This window comes from Eptesicus fuscus, chromosome 15 (genome assembly GCF_027574615.1).
Source record: "Eptesicus fuscus isolate TK198812 chromosome 15, DD_ASM_mEF_20220401, whole genome shotgun sequence".
Taxonomy (NCBI): Eukaryota; Metazoa; Chordata; class Mammalia; order Chiroptera; family Vespertilionidae; genus Eptesicus; species Eptesicus fuscus.
The window spans coordinates 50,437,641-50,463,565 of record NC_072487.1 but is presented as its reverse complement, the minus strand read 5'-3'; the positions used below and the strand labels follow the sequence as shown (position 1 = coordinate 50,463,565).

The following is a 25,925-nucleotide window of genomic DNA, read 5'->3' as shown; positions in this document are numbered from 1 at the left end:
CCAAGAACTCTAAATTCTAGAGGAGCTTATCAAACATGAATCCTACTCCACTGTCTCCTGAGCCCACCCTGGGAGAGAACCACAAAAGAGCTGAAGGGACTAGAATGTATCTCATCTCCTCTAAGTTAAGTCAGAACTGCAGAGCCGAGAAGGCCAGCTTGCAGACCTTAAGTCTAAGTCTCTCCGTATACAGATGGTGAAACTAAATTCCAGAGGTGAGGCTGACCTGCCCCAGGGCATGTATTCAGGTTGCCTGGCTCCCAGGCCAGCCAGAGCTTTTTCCAACACCTGTGTGGCCCAGATTTGAAAGGAGGGAAAATGAGATGGGTGGGGCCAACGAGACAGCCGTGACAGAGTATGTCCTGCTGGGCCTACACGGCCACCATAACATAGAGATGGTCCTGTTTGTGCTCTGCCTGGGCATCTACTCCGTGAACGTGCTGGGGAATGCCCTCCTCATTGGGCTGAACATGCTGGACCCCCGCCTGCACAGCCCCATGTACTTCTTTCTCAGCAACCTCTCTCTCTTGGACATCTGTGGCACATCCTCCTTCGTGCCTTTCATGCTGGTCAACTTCCTGGAAGCCCACAGGACCATCTCCTTCCCTGGTTGTGTCCTGCAGATGTACCTGACCCTGGCACTGGGCTCCACGGAGTGCGTGCTCTTGGCCGTGATGGCGTATGATCGTTATGTGGCTATCTGCCAGCCGCTTAGGTACCCAGAACTCATGAGTGGGCCGACGTGCGTGCGGATGGCAGTGCTGAGCTGGGGAACGGGCTGTGCCAACTCACTGCTGCAGTCCATTGTCACCTGGAGCCTCCCGTTCTGTGGCCACCATGTCATTAACCACTTCTTCTGTGAGATCTTGGCAGTGCTGAAACTGGCCTGTGGGGACATCTCTCTCAATGCACTGCTTCTAATGGTGGCCACAGCGGTCCTGTCACTGGCCCCGCTCTTGCTCATCTGCATGTCCTACATTTTCATCCTTAATGCCATCCTTAGGGTGCCCTCTGCTGCAGGCCGGCGCAAAGCCTTCTCCACCTGCTCTGCCCACCTCACAGTGGTAGTGGTTTTCTATGGGACTATCTCCTTCATGTACTTCAAGCCCAAGGCCAAGGACCCTGACTTGGATAAGATTATTGCATTGTTCTATGGCATTGTGACACCCTCACTGAACCCCATCATTTACAGCCTGAGAAATGCAGAGGTAAAAGCTGCTGCCATAGCTCTGCTGGGGGGGAATCTGCTCTGCAGGAAAATGCCCCACTTTTCTCAACCTCTATCGGGCAGGAGAGTCTAGGTTATAACATGGTGATAACTTCAAAATTTCAGTGGCTTAGGATCACAAAGCTTTATTTCTCGCTCATGCTACAGGCCCATTAGAGATTGGCTGGGGGAGGGGTCTGTTCTATCATCATCTTCACCCCTCTGGGACTCAGAGTAATAGAGCAACTACTGGAACATTGCTGGTCATGACAACAGGAAAAGAGAAAATGACCAGGCCGGCACTGACTCTTCAAACTTCCACTCAGAAATAGCAGGCTACTTCCACTTACATTTTAAGTGCCTTTAAGGTGTGTCTGGGTAGCCAAGGTCTGTCTTTCCACGTGGCACAGAAGTGGTAGAGAGACTCAGGACTAAAAGGGGTTACACAGATAGAACCAGAAATCTGCTCCGGCATGGCCGACCTGCTCCGCTGACGGAGGGCCAGCTGGAATGATGGCAATCTCAGGGGTAGGTGCCGTATAGACTGAGGTGACCAGAAAGAACATGCTCCCAACATCTTTGCATGACATAAACCCTCGTGACTCAGCTGTGACTCTTGTGGAAAGAGAATAAATTCCAAATTGACAAAATATGATCCTTCTGGCACTCAGGCAAAATGGGGCTCAAAACAGAAGTTACATTCTGGTGATAATTCCTTCCCATCTGAGCTTTGTACCTGCTAGTCCAATTTTCTGGGACCTCAGCTTCCTCCCTTGTTGAGTGTGGGTACCACAAGGGAGATCTGTCTCACTGATTTAAATCATCTCCACACACACACACACACACACACACACACACACACACACACACACAGACTCACTCACAACTCCCTATTCCCAGCTGTGCAGCCCCACACAATGGGACTAAAGCCTCAGACAGTAGTTCCAGCAGTTCATTCAGCTAGGCTCCCATCACCCATGCTGACCTCCTCAGGGTCCCTCTTTCCCTCCCCTCTTTGCCCCTCCCCACACATTTGGCCCCAGAAAAAAAGGCAGCACAGAACCAGCAAATACTTCATTGGAGACACACCAGACTCCACCTGCATCAACTCAAGGTACCAGCCCTAGTCCCAGTCCCATCTGTCCCTGCATGTCCCCTCCCAGCACAGCTCAGCACAGATGCTGCTTCTGGGAAGGAGGCCTGAGGCCAGAGTTGCTGAGCTGCTGGAAGATCTGGAGACTCAGTTTCCCCAAAATGGACTCCACTTCCTCAGGAATGATGCCATGTCCTGGGAGGGCTCTGTCTCCCCAGGAAGGAATCCATGTCCTCAGGAGGGCTCCATATCCCTGGGAGGGGCTCCACGCCCTAGGAGGGACTGCTGGTCCTGAGGGGCTCTGAGGCCCTGCACAGGCTACAGCCCTGAAAGACTCAATGGATGCAGGATGGCTCCAATCTTCAGGAAGTATGCCGGGTCCCTGGAAGAATTCCACGTCAAGGAAGACACCAAGTCCTCAAGAAACACAACTGGTCTCTCATCCCTGGGAAAGCTCCGCACTGCCTGGAAAAACCCAGAAAGGGCTCTTTGTGCCCTGGGAAGGGTTCATGGTCCAAGGGCCAGACTCAAAGTCGCTCTCAGCTGGTACAGATACTGCTGACAGGGGCCCCTCCTGGGCCCACAAGGCCCAGCTCCTCCTGCTCATTGATGCACAGCTGGTAACCGCAGCCCCGGGCCCGAGCTCCAGGTGGAACCCGGTGGTCAGTCTTGGCACGAGGGGGCAGCAAGAAGCCCACACTGCCAGCGATGAGCATATGCCAAATGCTGTGAATGTAGAAGTAGTTGTCTCGTGTCTCCACAAAAGCATAGAGTAGGATGGCACTGCCTGCAATAAGGCTGCCAGGGCACAGGTAGAAAAGCCAGCGGCGCCATGTGGGTGGGTAGCAGTGCCGACGGCGGACGCTGCGTACTGTCTGGGGGAGGCAGAGAAGTGGGGCTCAGGAATGGGAGGCTCTAGAACCCAAGCCAGAGCCGGTCACTCTCAGGCTTCCCCTGAGCCATGGTTGTGACAGGAAGGTACCTAAGACTAGGATGGGCACCATGAGCACAATAGTGATGGTGACAGGGTCTTAGCCCACCTTAAATTGGGGACCGGATACCCAAGGCCCTGAACCCAAGTCCTGCTAGGATGCCCCACCCACAGTTCCCCCCACCCTTACCCAGGCTGTCGCCAAGATCCCCAGGGCGAAGAGACTGGGTCCAAGCAGGTTCCAGAGTCCATGCCGGTCAAGCTGCAGAGCCATGGACAGCAGCATAGCCCCCAGCAAATACAGCACCTGGAGAAAGAGGACTCTGGGGGCTGGGCCAGGATGGAGAGAGGCACTTGGCAATGTCCGCAGGGAGAGGTTGGGAATGAATTTCAAATAGACTTTAGCTATGATTGTCCCCCAGGGCCCATTCTGGACTGACCTGCTTGACCACAGGCTGTAAACGAGCCATGGCAATGACAGTGACCCACACGGACATTAAGGAGCCCAGGAAATCACAAAACTGTAGCACATCGTAGTCCATGATGCAGAAAACCACGATGCCTGGCTGGTCACAGGCATGATAGAACTGGAGAAAGAAATGACAGGCGTTGAGAGAACTGGGGGAGAGGTCCAGGTCTACAAAACAGAAGAAAGAGGCCACAGGGTGGTGATGTGCTGCTGCTGGAGAAGCAGAGGTCAGAGGTCAGATTTGGGAAATGCCCCACTCCCCACTCCTGAGAAAAATAGGGCAGGGAGGCCCGTTCTGCCTCATAAGCTGTATGTAACTGGCATCCCTGAGCTCTAACCTCACCTTCCTAATCTTCCCGCTTCTGGAATGTGCTGTGGAGAACATCAGGCCAGGAGGGTCCAGGTCTTTCAAGCTGAGTCCAATCCTTTCCCATTCCCTCATGCTTGCTGTGGGTCTCGTCTATAATCCTCATCCTCGACCCAAGCTCTGGGGCTAGACTCTGGCCAAGCCAGACCTCGAGCCTCCCTAGCATGTCCCAGTCTCTCCTGACAGCTCAGACTCTGAGTCTGGCTCACTAACTGGCCCTCTTCATTACCTCCTACCCAATGCCATGGTAGACACAGGAAGAAAAAAGGCAGTCCCTACAGCCCTGGAGAAGAGCATGGTCTTCACACCACGGGACACAATATGGGCATGAGACAGTGTCCAGCTCTCCTACACTGCGGGGAACACAGCCGAGTAGGGTAGTGAGGAGATTCAGAGAGGGGTGCAGGGAACAAGTGGTATTGTATCAAGCTATTCCGGGCACCTCAATTAAAGAGTCATGGTCTACCATCAGCCCCCCTTGGTCTGTGGTCCCCATCCCTGTGCCTCTCTGGACAATGCTATCATAGCCTCTGACATCCTATGTCGCCTTAATGTGAAAAGGTTACCCAGGAGTTACCTGAGTTCTCTTTGTCTTGGAACTTTTGCTGTCACTTTTCTCTAAACTTCTTGCAAAATTTACCTGATTTGAGTATTTATTAAAGCCAAACACGAAGAACATGTATGGTTGTAAGAATATCTTTGGTACAAAGATGATGGGAACACATATCCCTCTGAGGATTTCTGTCATTCGCCTTATGAGCCCACCCAAAGAAAAGCTACTGGACAGAGCTCTGAGGAAAACCGCTCCAGACGGAGAACAAACACCGCAGCAGCATGCTCACTCCTCCTATCTCCTGACATAATCCTTGCTCCATCAGGAAGAATGGGCTGTGACAGTGATGGAAGCAGGGTTAAGAAAACTAAGACGCTATAATTGAAGAGAAAGGTTTTGACCTATGTAAACGTGATCAAAAGCGACCACTGGAGCTGAGCTTAAGGCAGTCAGCAGATTTTAAGGGATCAAAAAAAGTTTAAGATCTCTGTGAATCAGTCCTCTGGAAGCCATGGCTATTGAAGGCATCTCTTGAAAGGAGAAACAAGTTGGTGTAATTCCCAGGGTTGGATTGAAACACATCAGGATGGACTGAAGCTGGGGCACGAAGGTTAAGTGCTGTGGCATCTAAAGGTGGTTTTTGAAGTGTCTTGCTCATTGACAAAAGGGACGCTTTAGGCACTGCTTTCAGCCCAGGCCAGTTTCTTCATCATTCTATTGAAGGGCAATCCTAAGCCACAAGGGCTGTGAACCTCAAAGAGCAGTAGCCTTACAGACCTTGGTGAGACAGGTCTCCAGGCCCTCCAGAGGTATGGCCTTGGGCGTGGGAAGAGGGCAGGGATATCCAGTCCACAGCTGAGGAAAGAGAGAGCTGAGCAACATCACAAGTTGTTCCTTCACTGGCAGTAACAGGGTCTCTTGAACTTCTGGGAAGAATGGAAATGGGAGAACCTGGTCTCCTGTTTGAATGAGTTAGAGTTGAGAGCAAGAAGGTGGAGACAAGGTCAGGAAGAATGATTTAGGAGGGGAAAGCATTATATCCCAAACTCTTATATATTTTACATTTTAAATATTTTACATATTTACATTTTACATTTTTAACTCCTGAAGAACAAACCTAATGTCTGCTCCTATGTTCTGGATAAGCATTTATTGCACTACTACCAAGTATAGACTGTCCTGGATTTGAAGACAGAGAAGACTGTCATCTACTATCCTGGTACTTTGACCTACAACGTGACCAATGGATCCTTAGACGAAGACTGCTTGGGAACAGAATAAATCTAAACCAAGTAAAGAATGGGAGAAGACGCCGAAACTGGTTTGGCTCAGTGGATAGAGCGTCGACCTGTGGACTCAAGGGTCCCAGGTTCGATTCCGGTCAAGGGCATGTACCTTGGTTGCGGGCACATCCCCAGTAGGGGGTGTGCAAGAGGCAGCTGATCGATGTTTCTCTCGCATCGATGTTTCTAACTCTCTATCCCTCTCTCTTCCTCTCTGTAAAAAATCAATAAAATATATTATAAAAAAAAGAATGGGAGAAGAGGAACAACAGGGAACCTGCCTGGGAAAACTGGGAGACCAGTAGCTCTACACTTTGGCCCATGGGGAAAAGAACAGGAGTTATAGCAGGACTTCAGGCAATACCTCAGAGCCTGATCAAGTGTATTTTTCTTGATCTATTGCTATTGCCTTATTCCAGAAAGTAGAAGCTCTGTGTGTGATGCCAGGCACTTCAGGCTCCCCGTGTTTGATTTGCCATTATAGCCAGGAAACGAGGAGTCACCGGAACTGAACACTCTGGAGACAATGCCCAGGGTGCTTGTGCAAAATGCAGAACACATGCGCTCTCCCCCGCATGCTCCAGGCTCCTGCTACACTTAGGTACTCTTACTAATTGTGAATCACATTAGATCAGCATGCAGCCAAGAGTGGGCTGGTGGAACAGCTGTTGCTGGAGGATTTGGTGAGCAACAGTATAAGGGCATCTGGCAATAAAAGAAGAGAAACAGTGTCTAATATAAAAATAGAATGAGGCACTGTCAGAGCAGGTCTAAAAAGGGGGGCAGTAAAGCAAAACCGGAGTGTGCTCTCTACATGGCATGGATCAGGCTTCTCTTCCTTATCTGTGGATGAACGTCCAAGGAGGGACCTATGCATGACATGACCCTCAGTGTCAGGACATCTCCCCCCCTTTCTCCTAAGTCAGTGGTCAGCAAATCGTGGCTCGCGAGCCACATGCGGCTCTTTGGCCCCTTGAGTGTGGCTCGGCGTTAGAACCACTTCCTCAAAATGGACTCGCCCAGGCCAAAAACCAACTTCTGCGCATGGGCCACGAAGTTTCAATCGCACTGTACGTGCGCGCCCGCACGTGGTATTTTGTGGAAGAGCCACACTCAAGGGGCCAAAGAGCCGCATGTGGCTCGCGAGCCGCGGTTTGCCAACCATTGTCCTAAGTGATAAGTAGGACTTTAAAAAATATATATTTTTTATTGATTTCAGAGAGGAAGGGAAGAGCAAAAGACATAGAAACATCAATGATGAGAGAGAATCACTGACCGGCTGCCTCCTGCACGCCCCCCACTGGAAATTGAGCCTGCAATCTGGACATACGCCCTGACCAGAAATCAAACCGTGACCTCCTGGTTCATAAGTCAACGCTCATCCCCTGAGTCATGCTGGCCAGGCAGTATATTTTTTTAATTTGGACAAATGTCTGATCTATAATGTTGAACAAAAGAGATGCACCTATTGGTTATTGTGTTATCTTTGTTGCCAAGACATGAGGAGAATCTGAATCCATCTAAGATTTTTTTGTAGTGCTCATAGGCAGGCACCGTATGTCACAAGACACCAAGAGCCTAGAGATGAGATGAAAAGATCCCTAGACGCAGAACTTGGTGGAGGGGAGGGAGTCTATGTGGAGATTAAGTCACATTAGGAGACTCACTCCTCTACCTTCCCTTAAAATATCTCTGATGCACGCTTGTAATATGAATTTTTATGATTATGAAAGAATGGGAAAGCACAGAGAAGATATTGTGGGGATTCTATAATGGGAGGAGAGGGGTTTAAAACTAAATTAATCTTCATCAAAATATGCTCCTTTGGGCTGGGATTTTATATGACATTGCCACTTCCCATGAGGCCTCAGACCATAGTTGAATCGGTAAAGTTTCTTAGGATTCTAATAGCCAGACGTTTCTTTTTTTTTTTTTTTTAATAGCCAGACGTTTCTATCAGTTACCCAATTAATAAATGCCCCTGCCTTCCTAAAGTCCCCATGATAATTCAAGGATGCCATGGCTACGAAATGGGGAGATGCCTTTTCACACCATAAAATAGAATGTGCTCACGTTGTGGAATCCCCAGTGCGATGGAGAACACGAACACTGTATAGCTGGCCCTCACATCATGAAAGGACGTGACGAAACTGATGACTTTCCATGTAGAAACCCAGGTGAAAGGGCAGGTCTCCTGCCCCATGCAGACCTCTCCCGGTGAAGGCACAGTCTCATACTGCAGGACAGAGTTACGTGGCCAGCGTATTGAGGTAAAGGCCCCTGTGCCCGCAGAGTGGACAGGCAGGGTGTGATGTGAGACAACTAGAGACCCACAAAGTCTGCAGTGGCTGGCAGTTGGTTATTTTCAGTTACAAACAGGCTTGTTCATTGATCCCAATGTGCCTCACAAAAATGACCGTATTCTATGCATGCCATGATGTGAAAAGGTAGGGAAGCGCTGCTATAGAAGACAGTGAATTGGACACATCCTCAATTATAAAGGCACAGACGTCCCAAACCAGTGGAGACCATGGGGAAAATGTAGAACCTCCCCCACCACTTGGACAAGGACTCGGTGAAGACACTGACGCCATCACGTACCGTGGAAAAGAACATGGTGAAGGTGTAGACAGCAGCTTCCAGAACATATCGGCTCCGAATGGCCAGGACCACGGGTGGCAAAAACATGAGGTTGCTCAGGCAGAGCAGCAGTGTGGACAGCAGCTGGAACCCGTAGGTGAGCGCATCCGCGCTGTCGGTGCAGCCCCAGCCCCGCCACCCTGCGGCGGGGAAGGCACAGGGTGGGTACGGGAGGCCGTGGGGAGTTCAGCAGACCCTTCCGCTGGGGGCCTCCAGCTGAGCCCTGCGCCACGGCCAGGGGAGGGGGGTCTCACCCGGGCCCCACCCTCCCGCCCCCTGCAAACCCAGCCTCAGCTCGGGCTGCCGCCCCCTCCGGTCGGGCTCCCCGGCCAGCCCCGGCGCTCACCGGCCTTGCACTCGCAGGCCGCGTACAGGTAGTTGTGCGTGCGCAGCAGCTTGCACTGGCCGTAGGGCCCGCAGTCGTCCACACACGGGGACAGGAAGGTGCGCAGCCGCACCTCGGCAGTGGCGTTCCGGCACCGCACAAACCTGCGCACACACTGGGGGTCACGGGGGCTCGGCGCCACCTCCCGCCCTGCCCCGCCCCGCCGCGAGCCACTCACCGAGGCCCCGCCCCGCACAGGGAGCGGAGGGTCAGGAACCACGTCCCGGTCTGTGGGAACGGGATTCGCAGCCTGGCCACTCGGGATGTGGCGCTGACCGAGAGGAGGAAGCCAGCAAGGGACTCTGGGAGGGGGGAGAGGGGTCAGGGGTCAAGAGAGAAAGGTCAAAGTGGGGTCACCAGGTGAAGAATCCTCACTCACCTGCGCCCGCCCACTTCCCATCCTTCCTTCGTGCCATCCCCCACCCCATACCCCCCCCCCGCCCCCTCGGGACTACCAGCCTTCTCTCCGTCCCCCATTCCTCATCCTCACCTCTGGAACAGGTCACTGCTGCATCCCCCAGACTCAAGGGCACCTCGTGAGTCAGGCATCCAAACACGGTCACATTTTCCTGGCGCAGGGAGCTCTGGGGAGGGCGGTGTGATGATGAAGCTGTCCCACCCACCCGGTCCGACCACCACCATCCCCCAGACTCCTACACCTGTTAACCCCTCCCCATAAACTCCTCCAGGCCCTCGCCGGACCTCACATTCCTGCAGGTGCTCTCAGCGCCAAAGCCAATCTCTCCTCCCTTTTTAGAACACAAAACCTTGGAAAACACCAAATCTCCCACATCAGAGATGCTTCAAAGACTGATGAAAAGACAAGGCCCGATTCTGAATCCTTTGGGCAGAATTTTTAGACTGTTCAGGCTAAAGAGAATACCCCCTTTTTTTCAATCGTATCTAGCTTGTCGCGGGGAAGGGAAGAGGTGCTGTTGCTGGACGTAGAAAGTAGTTGTGAACAAAGGCAACTGTACGGTTTTCCATCACCTTCACCTCTTCCCCGGAGTCTGAAGGCAGGAGGCATGTAAAGAAATGTACTCTTCCTCGGGTGAAATGATCAGGTACTCCCGGGGGGTAATGGAATGCCTGAGGGATTAAATGTAGCAGCCTGGCTGGGATTAAAGGAAACCGGATATCCATAGGAGTAAATGTAAAGGATTGTCTAAAGGAATAAAGGTAGCAGGTTGCCATAAGCTCACCTCCAGAAGGATTTGAGGCAGCTTATTAAATACACATGACAGGATAAAATCAATGCATGAGGGAAATTGAAAACTCAGGATAGAACAATAAAATTTGCTCCTAAATGTGGGCCATATATTTGATGCTGACTTCCAAGCAACCAAAGCAAAGAAGGAAACATGATGAGTGATCAGATTTGTAAGTCCATCAGGTAAAGGTTAGTCAGAGGCCCATTAGAGTAAATGGACAAGAATGCAGAGAGGGACAGGGTAAGGGGCTGCCCGGGGCTGGGCCTCTACTCTCAGGATACTGAGGAAGAACAAGTATGGGTGCAGCTGGTCTAGGTCAAATCAAGACTTCACTGTCATTGCCCAAAGGCATGGCAATAACAAATAAACATACAGTGTTTAGCCAGAACAGAGTCAAACAGAATTTGAGTATAAAAATAAGGAGCATCTTCAAGTTGAAGAATCAGCTCTGTCCTGACCAGCAGGAGCATCTGAAAGTTCTGACCTATGTACCATAAAAGACCACATCAAGCCACAGACCAGATCTCAAGTCGATTCATAGGAAAATGGTCCCTGCCCAGAGCTGGGGGATAGTAGAATTAAAAGGATCCCTGGCTGAGGGATCCTTACTGGATCAATGCTAACCTAAGAGAGTTGCTAATAGTCTGACACAGGACTCTGCCCTCAGCCCAGTCTTATCCAATGCTGAAAACAATGACTAAGAGGTACAGAAGGCTGGCTTTTCAAGTGTGTGAATTACCACAGTGGAGAAAGCCCAAGACCCAAACCAGTATCATTAGGCAATGCCTCAAAGATAAACATAAATTCTTCCATTGGGGTTAAAAAGTTCACTACAAAAATATGAGCTAGGAATTGGCAGTAGGTCACATGAACCAGGCTCAGGGCACAAAATATGTACGCCCCTTGGTTACAATTAGATAAATAAGAAGTTAATGGAAAAGGACTGGGAAGATACACCTAAAGACTAAGCAGTTGTTTTATGAGGATATCTTCCTCTATTTTCCAAAGCTTTTACATGTGAGTTTATTATTTCTATAATTAAAAAGTAAATGAATAAAATTGTTTTTGAAGAAAATAAAAAGGAAGGAAAGGAAAAAGACCCAGAGATCTTTATTTACCCCAAACCCCAGGTGATCGGTGTGGTGCAGGAGCAGAAAGAGGTAATATAATCACAGGCTGCACACACGCCCTGGTCAGACCACCTCGGACCATTTATTTCAGAGACATGTTGACCAGAGGTTTGGCCAAAGGAGACAGCAGAGGCTGGGGGGAGGTCTAAGATGCTGATATTTTTCAGCTTTGAGAAGGTTGAGGGGCATCTGAAGGGCTGCTAAAATCGGACAGGGATATAACAAATGCACCACACTAATATAAGATGTGAATAATTGGGGAGATTGTGTGGGGTAAGAGAGGGGACATGGAAACTCTCTGTACTTTCCACTCAATTTTTCTATAACACGCTCTGAAAAAAATCAAGTCTATTAACTTTTTTTTTTTAAGGACTGGAATAGATTCACTAAAATATAGCTTCTGGGGCAAAACAAAAATCAGATCATAAAAATCCACAGAGGTAGGTTTGCATGGAATGTCAAGACTGCCATTAGCAACTGGAGCTGTCTAAACATGGCCTCTGTAGGTAAACTCCCCATCACAGGAGATATGCAAGAAAAGTGAACACTTGCCGTAGAGAGAGGCCCTTAGTAAGTGGGCGGTTCAGCTACAAAACTGGGGAAATCTGGACCATTCTGAATTGCCCTGGCTGACCCAGCCCATTCGCAGTAGAGTCAATACCCAGGGCATGATTGTTGACCAGAATTGGGCTGATATGGTCTCTAATCTTAAAGTTGGGTAAAAGCAACCTGCATCGTCTTCCACACTTGCCACCTTCTTTTTCAAGTTCCCCCATAGGGGCAGCCTCCCCCTCGCCACAAAGTACCGCATTGAGATGGAGCTCCAGGCTAAGGACACCTCCACTGTCCAGCACCGGCAGCAGCCTCAGGCCAAACACAGCAGGGCGCTCGGGGGGGAGGGCCACGCTGGGGCCAAAGAAGATGTAGAAGTGGACGGAGAAGGTGTCCAGCTCATTGCGCAGAGTCGGGCGCACTGGCCAGCAGTGCTCAGGTGGAGATGTGGCCCCAGGCTCTTCCACGGGGGCACCAAGGGATGGTGGCTCTAGGGGCAGTGGTTGGTTGCCCAGTGACTGGGGCATGTTCATGGCAGCTCCAGGGGTCAGGGCACGGGTCAGGCTGGGCTTGGGGCACTCTGTGGGGCAAAGGAAATCAGAGCTGAGGCCTGCCACCCTCACAGCCCTTCGGCCCCACCACAAACCAGATCTGAGCCAGACAGGATTTAACAAGGGTGGGAGGGGTGAGAACTAGAATCAAACGTCCCTTGGGAGTATGCGGCATCCAGGGTCACAGGAAGGGCCCAGGGATTTCCTAGTGGTCACAGCTAATAGAATGTCATTAGAGGGAATCAAGGTCAGCTCTCCCTCCCGAAGGACACTGTTGAAACAGATGACTGCCCTCTCACTGACTTGCATGGGCTTTTGCAAGGCCAGTGTCCCAGAGGTCCTAGCTGTCCTTGCCTACCCAGGAAACAGAAAGAGAGACTAAATTAAGGAGAACAATCAGGTCCCTTAGTGAGCCCCAAGTGGTGGGAAAATTATCTGAAGCCTTCCAATGACTTCAAGCTCCAAGTGGAAGGGCTTCAGGGAGTGTGAAGGAGCCTGGGTGGGGTCAGGGACATTGCAGGGACATGCAGAGGGGCAGTGGACACAGCCACCATGCCTGCCTCTTCCCATCACAGATGTCAACACAAGCTGGGTGGCTGGGGCAGATGTGGGCTTCTGACCTTGCAACCGCACACACAGCTGGAAGCGGATGGTCCTGCCAGAGCCCCGGGATGGTGTCTCCACACGCACGTAGACCCAGCGCCCCCAAGGGGGCAGTGCTAGCTCCAGCTGGCATACCGAGGCACCTCCACATGCCACAGAGCTGGAGTTGTGCAGGGGTGGGGCCTTGGGACGTAGGCGAAGTGTCAGGGGGCAGGCGGATGCCCCTCGGCCCCCCACACACACCAACTGTGCTGAAACCCTGTAAGTGAAGCTGGGCACAAAGACCCTGGGCAGAGGAGAGTTTGGGGGTAAGAAAACATAGGGTACGGAACGGTGAGAGGGACACCAGGATGAGGGAAACACTAGGAAGGAGGGGGACACGAGGATGGGAGGCCTTTTCAGGTCCTCCTGTCTGTGCTGGGGGAGAGGGAGGCAGGAGTCCAACCCACCCTGGGGGCTCCGGGAGGCCCAGCAGTCCAGGGTGGCCCGAGGGACAGCCGGAACAGGCAGATAGACTTAGAGGCCAAGAGAAGCCTGTTCCCTGTTTGAGGTCAGGGAAGGAAGAAGGAAAGGGCCAGGTTTAGGCGGGGTGGGGATTCAACTTACTTGTATAAGGCTGAGCGATTGTGGGGGGAGAGGGTTTGCTCTGAGGGACGGCCAGGCACCAGCACAGCAACGTCCAGTAAACGCCGGACAATCAGCTGTGGCTGAAGGAGGTACTGACACTCATCCTGGAGACCCTAAGACAAAAGCAGGGGTGGTAGGAGGAGAGACAGCAAGGGTGCTGCTAAAGCAAGGTGAACAGAAATGGCCGATGGGGGGAACACCTCCTCTGGCCTCCTGCTCCCAGGGCAGTGACTGAGGTCTCTCTAAGTTCTGGGTCCTTCCTGCTGGATTAGCTCTGTCCTTCCTAGACCTGCAGGATCTGCTGTGATCCTCAGCCTTGGCTGAAGTTTGGGATTCAAAACCAGGCCCTTCTGACAATCAGGCCCAGACTGCTCCTCCAGCAATCTAACCCCTCCTCCTGAGCATTCCTGAACAGCCCCTCAAGGCAATTTCAAACCACCCAACCCCCTACCAAACCCTCAGGAACTTACAACAGTGGTTCTATTTGGGCAGTGTAAAGCTCCATAAAGGCCTCCAATCCAAACCTCCCCCCACTCCCACCCCCGCACAATGTGCATCTTTAATTTCCTTTATTCCCCACCTGCCCTTTCCAAGTACTTGTCCATGCTCTGCTTTAATACCCCCATGGAAGGGCCACTCTTTAGCTCCAGGCAACTTGAGAATAGAAACCTGATTGTATTTTTGTTTCCCCAGACACAGAGCCTAATAGAAAGTGTACACCTCGCAGATGAGTTTGCTAGAATCAGTGAAGAAATGAATCAACACAGCTGAGGGCAGCTCTGACGTTCATGAAGCCAAAGCCTGCCTTCTGTCTCCCCTCCCACTGCTCTGTCTCAGGGGCCCACAGGTGCATGTGCTCCTTCTGCTCAGGCTAGAGAACAGCCACATCTCCCTGCTCTTCTGGATCAGACCCCCAGCCCTTCTCTCCTCAGCTGTCACCACCCCTAACCCACACAGCTTCAGCACTCTTCAGCGAACACAGTCCCATTTACTCCAGTTCCTTCTCTGCGGCGTTTGCAGCTATCTAAGCCCTGCAGATGGAGCAGTTCAGGGGAGGAGGGGCCTCCTGAATAGGGTTCTCCGATCTTCTGAGATCAGAGGACCTTGTGCAGCGCAATAAACTAGAGGCCACTGCTCACGTACATGTTTATTCTGACGGAGACATAGCTCTAAACCTTGTTCTGGGACAAAAGCTCCAGGCTCTGACATGCCACTGAGGTCCACACCATGGGACAAGCCAGCCAAGGCACAGAGTTCCAGCAAAGCTGGAAGGAGGCCTTGAAGGATGCAAGGCCGGAAAATCCCATTACCCTCTGCCTGGAATTTTCCTGTGATTTTGCATCACTGCATCCCCAATGCCTCACACACCACCTGGCAAACACTAGATGCTAAAAAAAATCTGCTGAGTTAAAGAATGGAGATCAAAAAGAGTATACCTAAAAAAAAAAAAAAGGAGTGTGCCCTCGGAGAGCTCTAAACCCCTCATTTCTCAGGGACCACCATCTCTGATATCCAAAGCAAATGTCCCTCATCTTTGGTATCAAACCTTAAGGACCAGAACTACTAGCACAAGTGATTTCATCAACCCCACGTCCCACGACAGGAATCACCCACAGCAATCTTGTGGTGAATGATCCCCAAGGGCGGGCGCCCACGCTCGGGAGGCGGCCCATTTCCTTGTTGGACAGTTTGGGGGAAGAAAAACTGCTCCATATATTGCTTGCTAGTGGCTTAACTGAAGGATCAGTGGACACACCTCAATGGTTAAGGTGTGCTCCTGCCTTACACTGTATAAGGTGCACATCCAATACCCCTCCTTATTGTAAGAGGAGCATTCAGTGGAGACCAGGGCAGGTGCAGAGATTCAGCGACCTTCACCCTGTGATGGAGCTGATGAAAGGGCACCAGAATGAAAGTCCTCAAGAACAGCCAAGGCAAAAGCCAAGTGAGAGTCCAAACTGAGTCAACATCAGTGGTCATGGAAGGAACAGGGTCAAAGCCTGGAAACTTGGGAAACCAGGAGGGCCAAACGTGAGAAGTGGTGTGGGAAAGAAGCTGGAACGGAACACCCTAGATTGATTCCTGGACTGACCTAGCAGGCTGGGCCGGGTTTCTTTAGAAAGGCCTAAGCAGGGTGGCCAGTCCCAGGCTCTGGATGGGGCTTGCAGACTGAAGATGCCCCAAAACCACTTGGCCTTCTTCGTGAGAATATCCCAGTACCCAGTACATGTCAGTCCCTGACCCACCGTCGGTCAGCTGTAGTCAACATACATAAATGAGCGCTGGATAGACTACACGGGGCAAGAGTGGAAGCAGGGAAACCACTTAAAAGGTTACTGGGGTGGCCCAGGAGAAAGCTGAGGGCAGGTGTGCTAAGAGTAGAAACAGAAGTAGATGCATAAAGGACATGCTTTCAGAAGTAGAGTCAATGAGACTTTTCTTTAGGGATTGCTTGTAGAGAAGTGAGCGGGGGAAGAAGAATCAAGTCTGACATCTAAATTTGAAGCTTGAGCAATCAGTGAATGGCAGTGCCATTTACTGAGAAGAAGACTTACTAAAGGAAAGACTTGGACTGGGAGAAGTGAAATGGGAACTGAAGAGATTTTTGCTTTTGGCTTTGTTTTAATTTGTACAGGCTAAGTTTGAGACATTTCTTAGATTTCTAATCGAAGATGTCAAGTAAGCAGGTGGGTATAAAGTCTGAGATTCAAAGAAATTAGGACCCACTGAGTACACTTGGAAGGCATTAACTTATAGGTGGTACTTAAAACTATTGTGCTGGAGATACCTAACAAGAGAATAGATAAATAAGAAAGGAGTTGTCCCAGGACCAAGCATTGAAGCCCACAATATGCTTGATCAAGCAGAGAAGACACCAGGAAAAGGAGGCAGAGAAGGAGTGGGCAGTGGGCAGGAAGGAAACCAGGAGAGTCCTGTGAAGGCCAAGAGAAGAGTCCTTCAAGAAGGGAAGAGGAACTTATTAACAACTGGTTCCTAGGTAACTCTGGAGAGGGGAAGAGGGAACTGTAAGGGAGACAAGGGAAGAGGAAGACTTACTTTTCACTGCCTTTTGTACCTTTCGAATGTTGTACCAGGTGCATTTATTACCTATTCAAAACACAAACAAAACAGTTGAGGAGGAGGAAGAACAGAATGAGCGCTGTTAGCAGATTTTAACCTCTTCAGTTGAGATACTGAGCCATGTTTCATCCTAGTTGATGGATTCAACCAAATCCTTTCTTCTGTACAATCTGCTTATCTGGCTTCCTTATGGTGGTTTTCATTATTTTACCTGCTGTCATTTACTTTCAAATCTTAGACGGGGGAGAGGAAGCATCCAAGGAGAACTGTGCCCCAGATATTTTGGAGAACTTTCCCCTAATGAGCCATTTGGGTGCCAGATGTTACCCACAGTTCAAAGGCCAGCCCCTTAGGGCAGACCGGCAGCTGGACATCACAGGATGAACACATGTTCCAAGACAGGAAAGGCAAGGAGATGGAGGGCATGGGTCAAGATGGAAGAGGTTGATAGAAAGAGGAGAGGAAAGGAGGAGAAATGAGATCAGTTTTGGACAATATGAGTTTGAGAAGATGGCAGAAGGGCAACAAAAATTTGCCACACCCCCACTATGTGCCAGGCTCTGTGCTGGGTGCTGGGAATACAGTGGTGAATGACACAGATACATTGGCTAGCAGAAGTGTGGGACCAGAGCTCAGGACAGTGGCCTGGACCAGATAAGTCACTTCCCTTTAACAACCTCCTAAGGTTTTCTATCACTCTCAGGATAAAGTTCAAACTTCATGATCTGGGCTCTGCTCGACCCTCCCACTCCCTTACCCGTTCCAACAACCACCCCACACTGAACCACTACAGTTCTCAAGCTTTAGCCCATGCTATATCCACCCTGCAGTGCCTTTCCTTGCCTTCTCAACTTCAGACCTCCCCTTCTAACAGTTTCCTAAGACCACCTCTACAAGCTGAGTTAGCCATCTCTCCTTTGTCCTCTCAAAACACCTCTTATATCTCACTACCATGCATCTTATTTATCTGTGTCCCTAGCACTCAACTCAAGGCCTGGGACAAAGCAGGTACTCAAGGACTAGGGTCTAAAGGGAGGTCTGAGCTTACCCCCAAAGCTAAGGAGGGCCCTCGAAACAGCCCTGCCTTCTTATTGCTAGGACTTTTCAGTCCCCACCCAAGGATATCCCTGAACCCACATTACTTCCTGTGTTGGCCAAGCCTCATAGGAAGTCAAGACCTGGAATAAGGAAAAAGCAACTTGAGAAGATGGAGCCCTGGAGAAATGTTCTGGATAATCCACCCACAGGCTAGAATCTAGGGAATTAACCAAAAAACTTAAAGAATCCTTAGAAGCCCATTTAAGATTCCTAAAGGTAGTCAGATTCTCAGAGGGACTACAAAGATGATCCTTTCTTCCCCATCCCCATCCCCTGAGCCTCTAGAACAGGCCTAACTGAAGAGCTACATCTCTCATGGTGTCCAGGTCTGCTGCTATTCATGGGCAAGGTGTAACTGTGCCCTCCTCTCTCTAATCTCACCACACTCCAGAGAGTTCTGCTGGCTAGGGCTCCAGCTTACAGTAGCAACTCCCCCACACTCCACTTGCTTTATCTAGTTGCAAATGGGTATGTCAACCAAACCTGGTTCTGACCTCTCCAACCTTCAGCACCCATAATATCAACCCAGGCTTAGGTCCCTATTTCCTCCTGACCACCCAGGAAAGTTTTTGGATAACTAGAGCAGAGCTTCAGAAAGATTTTCCCTGCCAGTCCTCACAAAGAGAGTCCAGGACCAGAGTTAGGATCAGGAACTGGCTCTTTGGAATTTGACCAAAGACTTAAGACAGTCCTCCAAATAGAATAACCCTTTGTTCTGATTGGAGTCAAGACCTACCTAGAACCCAGAGCCATTTCCAGGTGAGCGCCCAACATGCTCTCATCCAGAAGGCTCCCAAGACCTTGACAGGAAGTTCTCTTGTACATCTCTCTTAAGAAAAACAGCCTATCACTGAAGCCTCCAGACATTCCGTCAGCCCTAGTTCCCATTCTGAAAACAGCAGTGCCATGTACTGGAAACCAGTACACATGTCCCTGTGGGATTCTCAGCTCATTCAGCTACAGTAGGAGGAAGAAAGGTGAGTCTACCACAGCCACAGAGCTCCTTCCATCAAGGATCTCAGCCTGGAGAGGTATCTCCAGATCAAATCTTCACCTGATGGGGAATTTATGTCCCTCTCAATTCTCAATGGCCAAACCCTGATAGCTTTCATGTTCTTTAGCATCCTGTTCTTCAAATCCTCTCTCTGCTCATGCTCAGTCCTTACCACTGGCCCAAACACACTTGGCCATCCCACTCTTGACAATGACCAGCTTATCACACCCTCCAACAGGAGTAAGAAAACTATAGATCCTATCACCACAAGGAGGAAGTCTGCCCAACACCCGGGAGCGGCAGGAAAACTCTGTGGTGTTTCCTTCTGCTCCAAACCGGCTGGGAAAAGCATTCTGACCTTTGAACATACACTTCAGATGTTAACCACCTCTGCTCTATGAAATCAGTACAGATATTAGGAGGAAAGGGAGGCAACAGTCTGGATGGACACCAGCTGCCCAAAGCCTCCTTTTAACAGGAAGGTCCTCCCTGCCCCAGAGTGTTCTTGCACGGTCTTCCAGGGGGTGTAGGGAGCTGAAATCATGATAGGAGAGGAACGAATTCTCCCAGATGGACTGACTGGGCTGTAGCCTACAAGAGTCGGCAGGGCTATATTGGGTTTGTGCAGCAGCATTTGACTTGTCCCCAGCTGGCTTCTGATCACCTCGATTAACCCTTGCACCTTCCAATGGGAAGGGACACTACTCTGCAGTGCCGGGGCCTCTGGCTGACTGCAGACTCTGAACTTTCCTTTCCGCTTACGTGGACCCACCATGTCCTCCTAAGGTTCCCAAACTGCCTCATACAAATCTTGGTCCACCACGTGACCTGCTGGCCTCCAACTAGGGTCCATCCCAGCCACCCTCATGCAGTTTCCCATCCTGGTACAAGGCTGGTGTCCCAGGTAACCATGAGGGGAATTCAGCAGAGATGGAGAAGCAGCTCTGGCCCCTCCTGCCCTAGACAACATCAACCCACCTTGACAGAGATGTGGCCGTGGGCCTGGGGAAGGTGGGCAGCCAAGAACCAGTCCCCAGGTAAGGGGCTGCTGACGTTAAAGATGCCTGACGTGCGGTTGGGCAGTGTCCAGCTGAGGGTCAGTGAGAAAACCCCAGGCACAGCCGTGTCCCCTGGGAAGTGTGTGTGCAGGGGATTGATGACAGGGGGTGCCCCGGACCGGAAATACCTGGGGACCAGAATGAGGAGAGGAGGAAAGCAGGCAATGAGGTGGGAGATGAGAAATGGGGAAAAGAAAGGAGAACAGTCACTCATCACCAGCAAATAAGTAGATTCTCTATACTGACACAAACAACAAAGTGGATCCAGGTCAGGGGTCAGCACAGAAGGGGTAAAAGGTCAGCTCAGGCACTCACACAGTCACACTTTGGTCTCGAAGTAATCATGAAACAGAGGTCTTGGCCCTCACTCAGTCATACTGCAACCTCAACAAGGGTCAGGGGTCAGGGTCAGGGTCAAGAGGTCAGTTTGGATACTCATAAAGTAACACTTTAGTTTGGAAAGCGGTCTGGGGTTAAAAGTGAGGGTCAGGAGGTTAGCTCAGACACTCACACAGTCACACTTTGGTCTGGGCAATGGTCCCCAAAGGACCCCCCCTGCTCCTTGAAGATGATGAGGTTCCAAACAGCCAGGAATGTGTCCTCAGGAACATGGAAGTGGAAGAGTTCGGTGCTGGCAAAGGAGCGGAAAGGACTCAGCTTGCGGGGTGAGCAGGTGGAGTAATCGGTCAGGAAGAGGCCTCCTGGGGAGCAGGCGAAAAAGAAAGGGGCAGGTAGGATCGAGGGCATTTCCATTAAGCAGCAGGCACACCAGTCTTCCTCACCAACAGCACCAACTCAACAAATGTTCTTCTCTGAGGCAGGAACTGGGTCTCATGCTGCCCTAACCATCATCTGCTTTAATCTTTACAATGACCTTGAAAAAATGACCTGTTTTTATAGATAAGGGAACTGAGGCTTAAACCTAGATCTGTATAAATCCAAAACCTGGGCCCTTTATGTGACCCCACGGCTCCCCTCACTTAGGAGTCATTGTTCTGCTGTTACCAAGCCTAACAAAACAGAGGTGTGGACGGTGAGCATGCGAGTGTGTGTGTTGGCACGGCTCTTAGGCCACTGAGCTGGCTAGAACTCCACCTGTGGGGCTTGGGAGTCAGCATGAAACTGTGTAACTTCCTTGTTTATTTTCTTCCCCCTTCAGTTCCCCTGTGGTCGGGAGCAGTAAAAATCCTCAGAAGCTTCACAACAGCTGTCTGTGTACCCGCTCAGGGCAGGAGGGGGAAGGGGGGAGTGTGGTGAGTCTGCGAGGGGCCTGCTTGGGTGGCGGAGGCAAGGACAGGAGCTGGCAGGCCACCACCAAAGCCCTGGGAGAGGAGGAAAGGGAGTCACCAGGCCCTCTAGGGCTCAGAATAAGCAGCCAGAGGGGCTTCCCAGAGGGAGCCCCAGGGAGGCAGTCAACTGGTGACCTGTCAACTGGTGACCTAGTGGGATCTCACACCTCTTGGGAATATTCACATGCAGGGCAGGAGGAGGTGGGAGGGTCATCTCTAAATGAAATGCTAAGATACCTGATCATGGCTGTTAGGAGCAAAGCCAAGGTGAATAGGAAAGTGTGGTGTCAGCAGCTAGGACTGCTATAATAGTGAAAATAACCCAGTAGCTCAGCTGGATAGCAGAGTCCCAAATGGCAGGCAAAGTTCTGGGGAATCTGACAGCCTGGAGACAAGTCTAGTCCCAGAGAAGGCCAGAAGATGCCTTTAAGACAGGTGAGAAGGTTAGGAAATCACAGCTTCAGGGATGAGGGGTGGGAGGGGGAGGCCTGAAGCAGTTTTCAGCCAAATAGGAAATACCCACAGGGCTTACCTAGTCTGACAATCTCCCTCTCTCGAAATGGGAGGTTTAACTCCAAAAATGAGGTATTTGCAATAACAGAGAAAGAGGCATCTGGGGAAAGGAGGCGGCTGAAGGAGGCACCCTGGTTAAGGTTGGCCCCACTGAGCTGCAGCAACTTCCAGAGTCACCCTGCAGAGAAGTGGAGGCCCTGGTTACACCCAAGGACTAGTCTGTCCAGTTCAGACCACTTGATCAGTCTCTACTGTCAGCAAGGAAGCTGAGCGCTGCCCAGGAGCCAGAGGCTCACAGAGCAGCACTGAGAGAGCAGAGGCAATGTATCTAAGAGGGATGAAGGGAAATGAACCAACTATGGGGAGGACAGGTTTCCTAGGATCCTGGCTATGACAACTGGAAGGCAGAAAGCCAAGAACTGAACAGCCTAATCTCCTGTCGCAAGAAAGCAGAGCTCTGGAGCACCCTCTGCTGGGGGCAGGGAGGCTTCTCCTCCCCAAGGCTGGTACCATGTAATGAGCCATTGCTATTCTTAGGAAGAAATCTTGGCCAGGCCCCAGTGCAGACCCTCAGCGAGCTGCTCATGAAAAACAGCTAACGATCTTTGGGAAACAATAGACAAACGAGCACACAGAGCCCCAATGATTCAAACGAACATGGCCTGTCCCCATTCACTCCACGTTTTGCTTTGGGCTTGCTTTCATCTAGGCCCAGAGCTGTGTCCCACAGGAAGCATGAGTAAGGTCCCAGGCAAGCTCAGATGAATCTGGATGCCCTAGTACTCCCAAATGGAGCTCCGGTGATTCTCCTCCACCTGAAACAAACACACACACACACACACACACACACACACACACACACACACACACGCGCACACACACACACGCGCGCACACACACACACACACACGTGACACACACACACACACACACACACACACACACGCGCACGCGCGCGCGCACACACACACACACACGCACACACAGAGGCTAAGGCTGGCCTGCTAATGACAGCACTAGGTAGGAAAAAAGGGTCACTTTCTGGAACGGCAAGGCCTGTCTGGGTTATGCAAATGCAGCCAGCTGAGCCCAAGGACCAGGAGACCCAGGTGATACCTTCCATTCCTGAAATGAGATTGAAGCCAACAATAAGCATGTATGGAGACCGACTGCTGCTATGGTCCTGTGACACTGGCAGCCCCTCCTCAAGCAAAGGGTATCACGCCCACCAGGGCCTGGTCACAGAGCACTCCTGCAGGGCAGGCCGCAGTGACCACGGCGGTGACTGTGAACAGCACGAAGGGCTCCCCTGCCCGCGGTCGGGCCCGTGCAGCACTCTTTTCCAACTTCATGACAATTCGCCCCAAACCACCTAAACCTGCTTCTGGACAATCGCGCTTTAATCCACATCTCCCCACTTCCTACTGCTCTGTGGCTGTCCGTCAGCCTCCTCCCCGAGTCAGCGCTTGCTTGCCCAATGAGCTCACGAACAAAGAAGCCATGATGCCAAAATTGGAAGCTATGAATTGGGCTCAACAGTAGGGACCCCCCCCCTCACCCAAACTGAAAAACTGGCCTGGCTACTACCTTCCTTCAAGGAGTCAGGCTGGGGCAGGTGGATTCCTTGTGTGTGTTGTGAGAGGCATCCGAACAGGGAACAAGCCACTGGGAAGCTAACGCTTCAGTGCTCTGTCTGCAGGAGCAGGTCGAGCTGAAGAGAACATGCGTGGGCCACAACACGTACCCTCCCCTTACACAGTAATATAAGATACTCAGAAGTCACACAGACTCACCTGCACCCCATGCAACATACATGCGCCTGCACTCACCAACGCACAATCATGTACACACACACACAATCATGTACACACACAGCATTCCCACAGATCCCTCAGGTATACACTCAGACACGTAAGTGTCCAGACACCAGAGAGCTTGGGGCAGTGACCTTTGGCATGCATTCATCTCCTCAAGTTTGTACATGGAACCAGGTCCCCAGAGCTCACTGAAACCCAGCCCCCACCCCCAGCTACTTTGTTAGTGATTAGTGCCAAAGACTCTCTCAGGCACATCTCCATCCTATCTAGAGTGCCACATCCCCCCCGGCCCCCCGAGGTAGCTGAGGTTTGGGGCATGAAGACCACAGTCATCTCCTTAGGATGGGACCATCTTTATGGCACAGCTCCTCTGACCAGGACCCCTCTCCTCCCCCCACATTCCACCTGTTAAGAAGTTGGACCTCTCCCTCTCTTATCCAAACCACTTTCTGGCTGGATGGGAGCCCTAGGCTGACAACTGGCACGTGAGGAAGAGTTTGTGATGAAGCCTCCTTGTGGGCAGACAGCGGGGAGGACAGACTGTGCTTTGAGCCTTTCCCCACTTGTGTTTGTTTTCCTATTAGGCCTGTATTGCAGCGAAAAAAACGAGTGTGCGGTAGTACTTAGGAAACTTTTTTTCTAGCCCCAATACTGCCATTTACAAGCCGAATGACCTGGAGCAAATTGCTCCCCTGCTGAGCCTCAGTTTCCCCATCTGTAAAATGGCCTTTGAGTTTCAACCCTGCTCTAAAAGTGTAAGGAATTGCCCAACCGGTTTGGCTCAGTGGATAGAGCATCGGCCTGTGGACCAAAGGGTCCTGGGTTCAATTCCAGCCAAGGGGGCACGTACCTTGGTTGCAGGCTCCTCCTCGGCCCGGGCCTTGGTGGGGGGAGGGGGAGGCACGTGCAGGAGGCAACCAATTGATGTGTTTCTCTCACATTGTTGTTTCTCTCTGTCTTTCCCTCTCTCTTCCACTCTCTCTAAAAGATCAATGGGAAAATATCCTCAGGTGAGGATTAATAAAAACAAACAAAAAAGTGTCAGGAATTATTTGTAGGCAAATCAAGCTTATTTGGAACAAAACTCATGACAAGAAGAAAACTCGTTATAATGGCAACTAACCCATGTCCATCTGTTTGCTACATGTTATTTTCAAAACTGCTTTTTTTAACCCTGTTTTCATGCCTACTATCTCAAAAGTTTAGGCTAACACTTCCCAACACTGGACTAGAGGCTGTCTGGTGTGGGAATGTGTCTCTCCCATCAAACTGTGTGAGCAAGGAGCAAGACTTCCTTGGAAAAGCAAGTGTCAACATGGGGTCAGAATGGACACCGGGAATGGAACCTTGGTGTCTCTGTCCTAGGACCTGCTGAGCCTCAAGTCCACAGTAGCTACCTCTCTTCTGACCCTCCCAACTCCTCTCAGATGTGTAAGAAACTCTCTCCTCCCTAATTCTCCCCAATGATCTAGTTACCAAGGCCCCACCTCCCCCGGATCCCCCCAGGCCACCCCCACCCCCACCCCCACCAGAACCCCATCCCTGCCTCTGTCCTCGCTGCTCCTGCACTCACCAGCCCCTGGGCCAAGGACAGAAAACAGCAACAGCAGCAGCAGGGCTGGGGGCAGCTGGAGCCCAGACCTGAGGCGAGGCTGGGAGAGGGGCAGGGTGTGAGAGAGAGGGGTAGGTGGTGGGAGAGACTTGGGTAAACACAGAGAAACGGGCAAAGGCTGAGAGAATGGGCTGGGCCGGGCCGGGCACGGGGGCTGGAGAAAGGGCAGGGGGTGGGACAGAAGAAGAGACTGTGATGGGGACTGGAGTGAGGGCAGGGTTCGGGCCCTGGGCTTCAGCAAACACTGGGGATGGGACTGGGACAGGGGTGGGGCTGGAATTTGTGACCGGAGCTGGAACCAGGGCAGAGGAGGGGAGGGGGGCCGGGCCAGGGCCTGGGTCTGAGGCTGGAGGGGGGGCCTGGGTGGGGACCTGGATCTGGGCATTCGCTGGTGTCCGGGCCGAGACTGGCACCTATTGGGGAAGCAGGCCGAGGGCGGGGCCGGGGGCCTGGGCCTGGGCCTGGGCCGGGATGCTGGGACCAGGGGCCGGGACAAGGGCTGGGCCATGGCCCGGGGCGGGGGCGGGGCCGGACGGGCCAGCGCGGGCGCTCGCAGAGCTGACCCGCGGCTCCGCTCCCCACCCCCGCGGGGCGGCCTCGGCGTCCTCGCGGGCCCGGGGCCGGGCCGGCTGAGGCCGAGCCGGGGACTAGGGCAGGAGTTGAGGCCTGGGCGACTCCGGGCTGCGCGGAACCGGCGATAACCAGGCCCCGCGGCGGCGGCCTCGGCCTGACGTCGGTGGCGCTCCGCCCCTCGGTCAGTTGGATTGGTCCCCGCTGGGCTCCGAGGACAGACTCCGCCCAGCCCTGCCTCCCCATCCCAGCCACCGAGCCCCGCGTCCGCCTCAGATCCTCGCAGACCCC

At 51.8% G+C, this 25,925-nt stretch overlaps 2 protein-coding genes across 3 annotated transcripts; one reads left to right on the top strand and one right to left on the bottom strand.

Annotated features, from left to right (window-relative positions):
• Nucleotides 1-323: 323 nt before the first annotated feature.
• LOC103286602 (olfactory receptor 13C7-like) lies at nucleotides 324-1,301 on the top strand. Its single transcript, XM_008142152.3, has one exon. The coding sequence runs from the start codon at nucleotides 324-326 to the stop codon at nucleotides 1,299-1,301; it is 978 nt and encodes a 325-aa protein (XP_008140374.2).
• A 977-nt stretch (nucleotides 1,302-2,278) lies between these two features.
• TMEM8B (transmembrane protein 8B) lies at nucleotides 2,279-25,572 on the bottom strand. 2 transcript variants are annotated; one of them, XM_008142153.3, is made up of 13 exons: nucleotides 25,026-25,572; nucleotides 20,345-20,534; nucleotides 19,754-19,961; nucleotides 13,582-13,715; nucleotides 12,993-13,261; nucleotides 12,076-12,401; nucleotides 9,419-9,512; nucleotides 9,107-9,230; nucleotides 8,890-9,032; nucleotides 8,505-8,683; nucleotides 3,672-3,818; nucleotides 3,422-3,538; nucleotides 2,279-3,175 (listed from the first exon to the last, which is right to left on the bottom strand). In XM_008142153.3, the coding sequence occupies exons 1-13, from the start codon at nucleotides 25,570-25,572 to the stop codon at nucleotides 2,840-2,842; spliced, it is 2,814 nt and encodes a 937-aa protein (XP_008140375.3). In that variant the 3' UTR covers nucleotides 2,279-2,839. The 2 variants fall into 2 exon arrangements, with proteins under 2 accessions (XP_008140375.3, XP_054583460.1); XM_054727485.1 differs by lacking the exons at nucleotides 19,754-19,961; nucleotides 20,345-20,534; nucleotides 25,026-25,572 and having other exon boundaries at nucleotides 12,993-13,158; nucleotides 13,582-13,590.
• Between the last annotated feature and the right edge of the window lie 353 nt (nucleotides 25,573-25,925).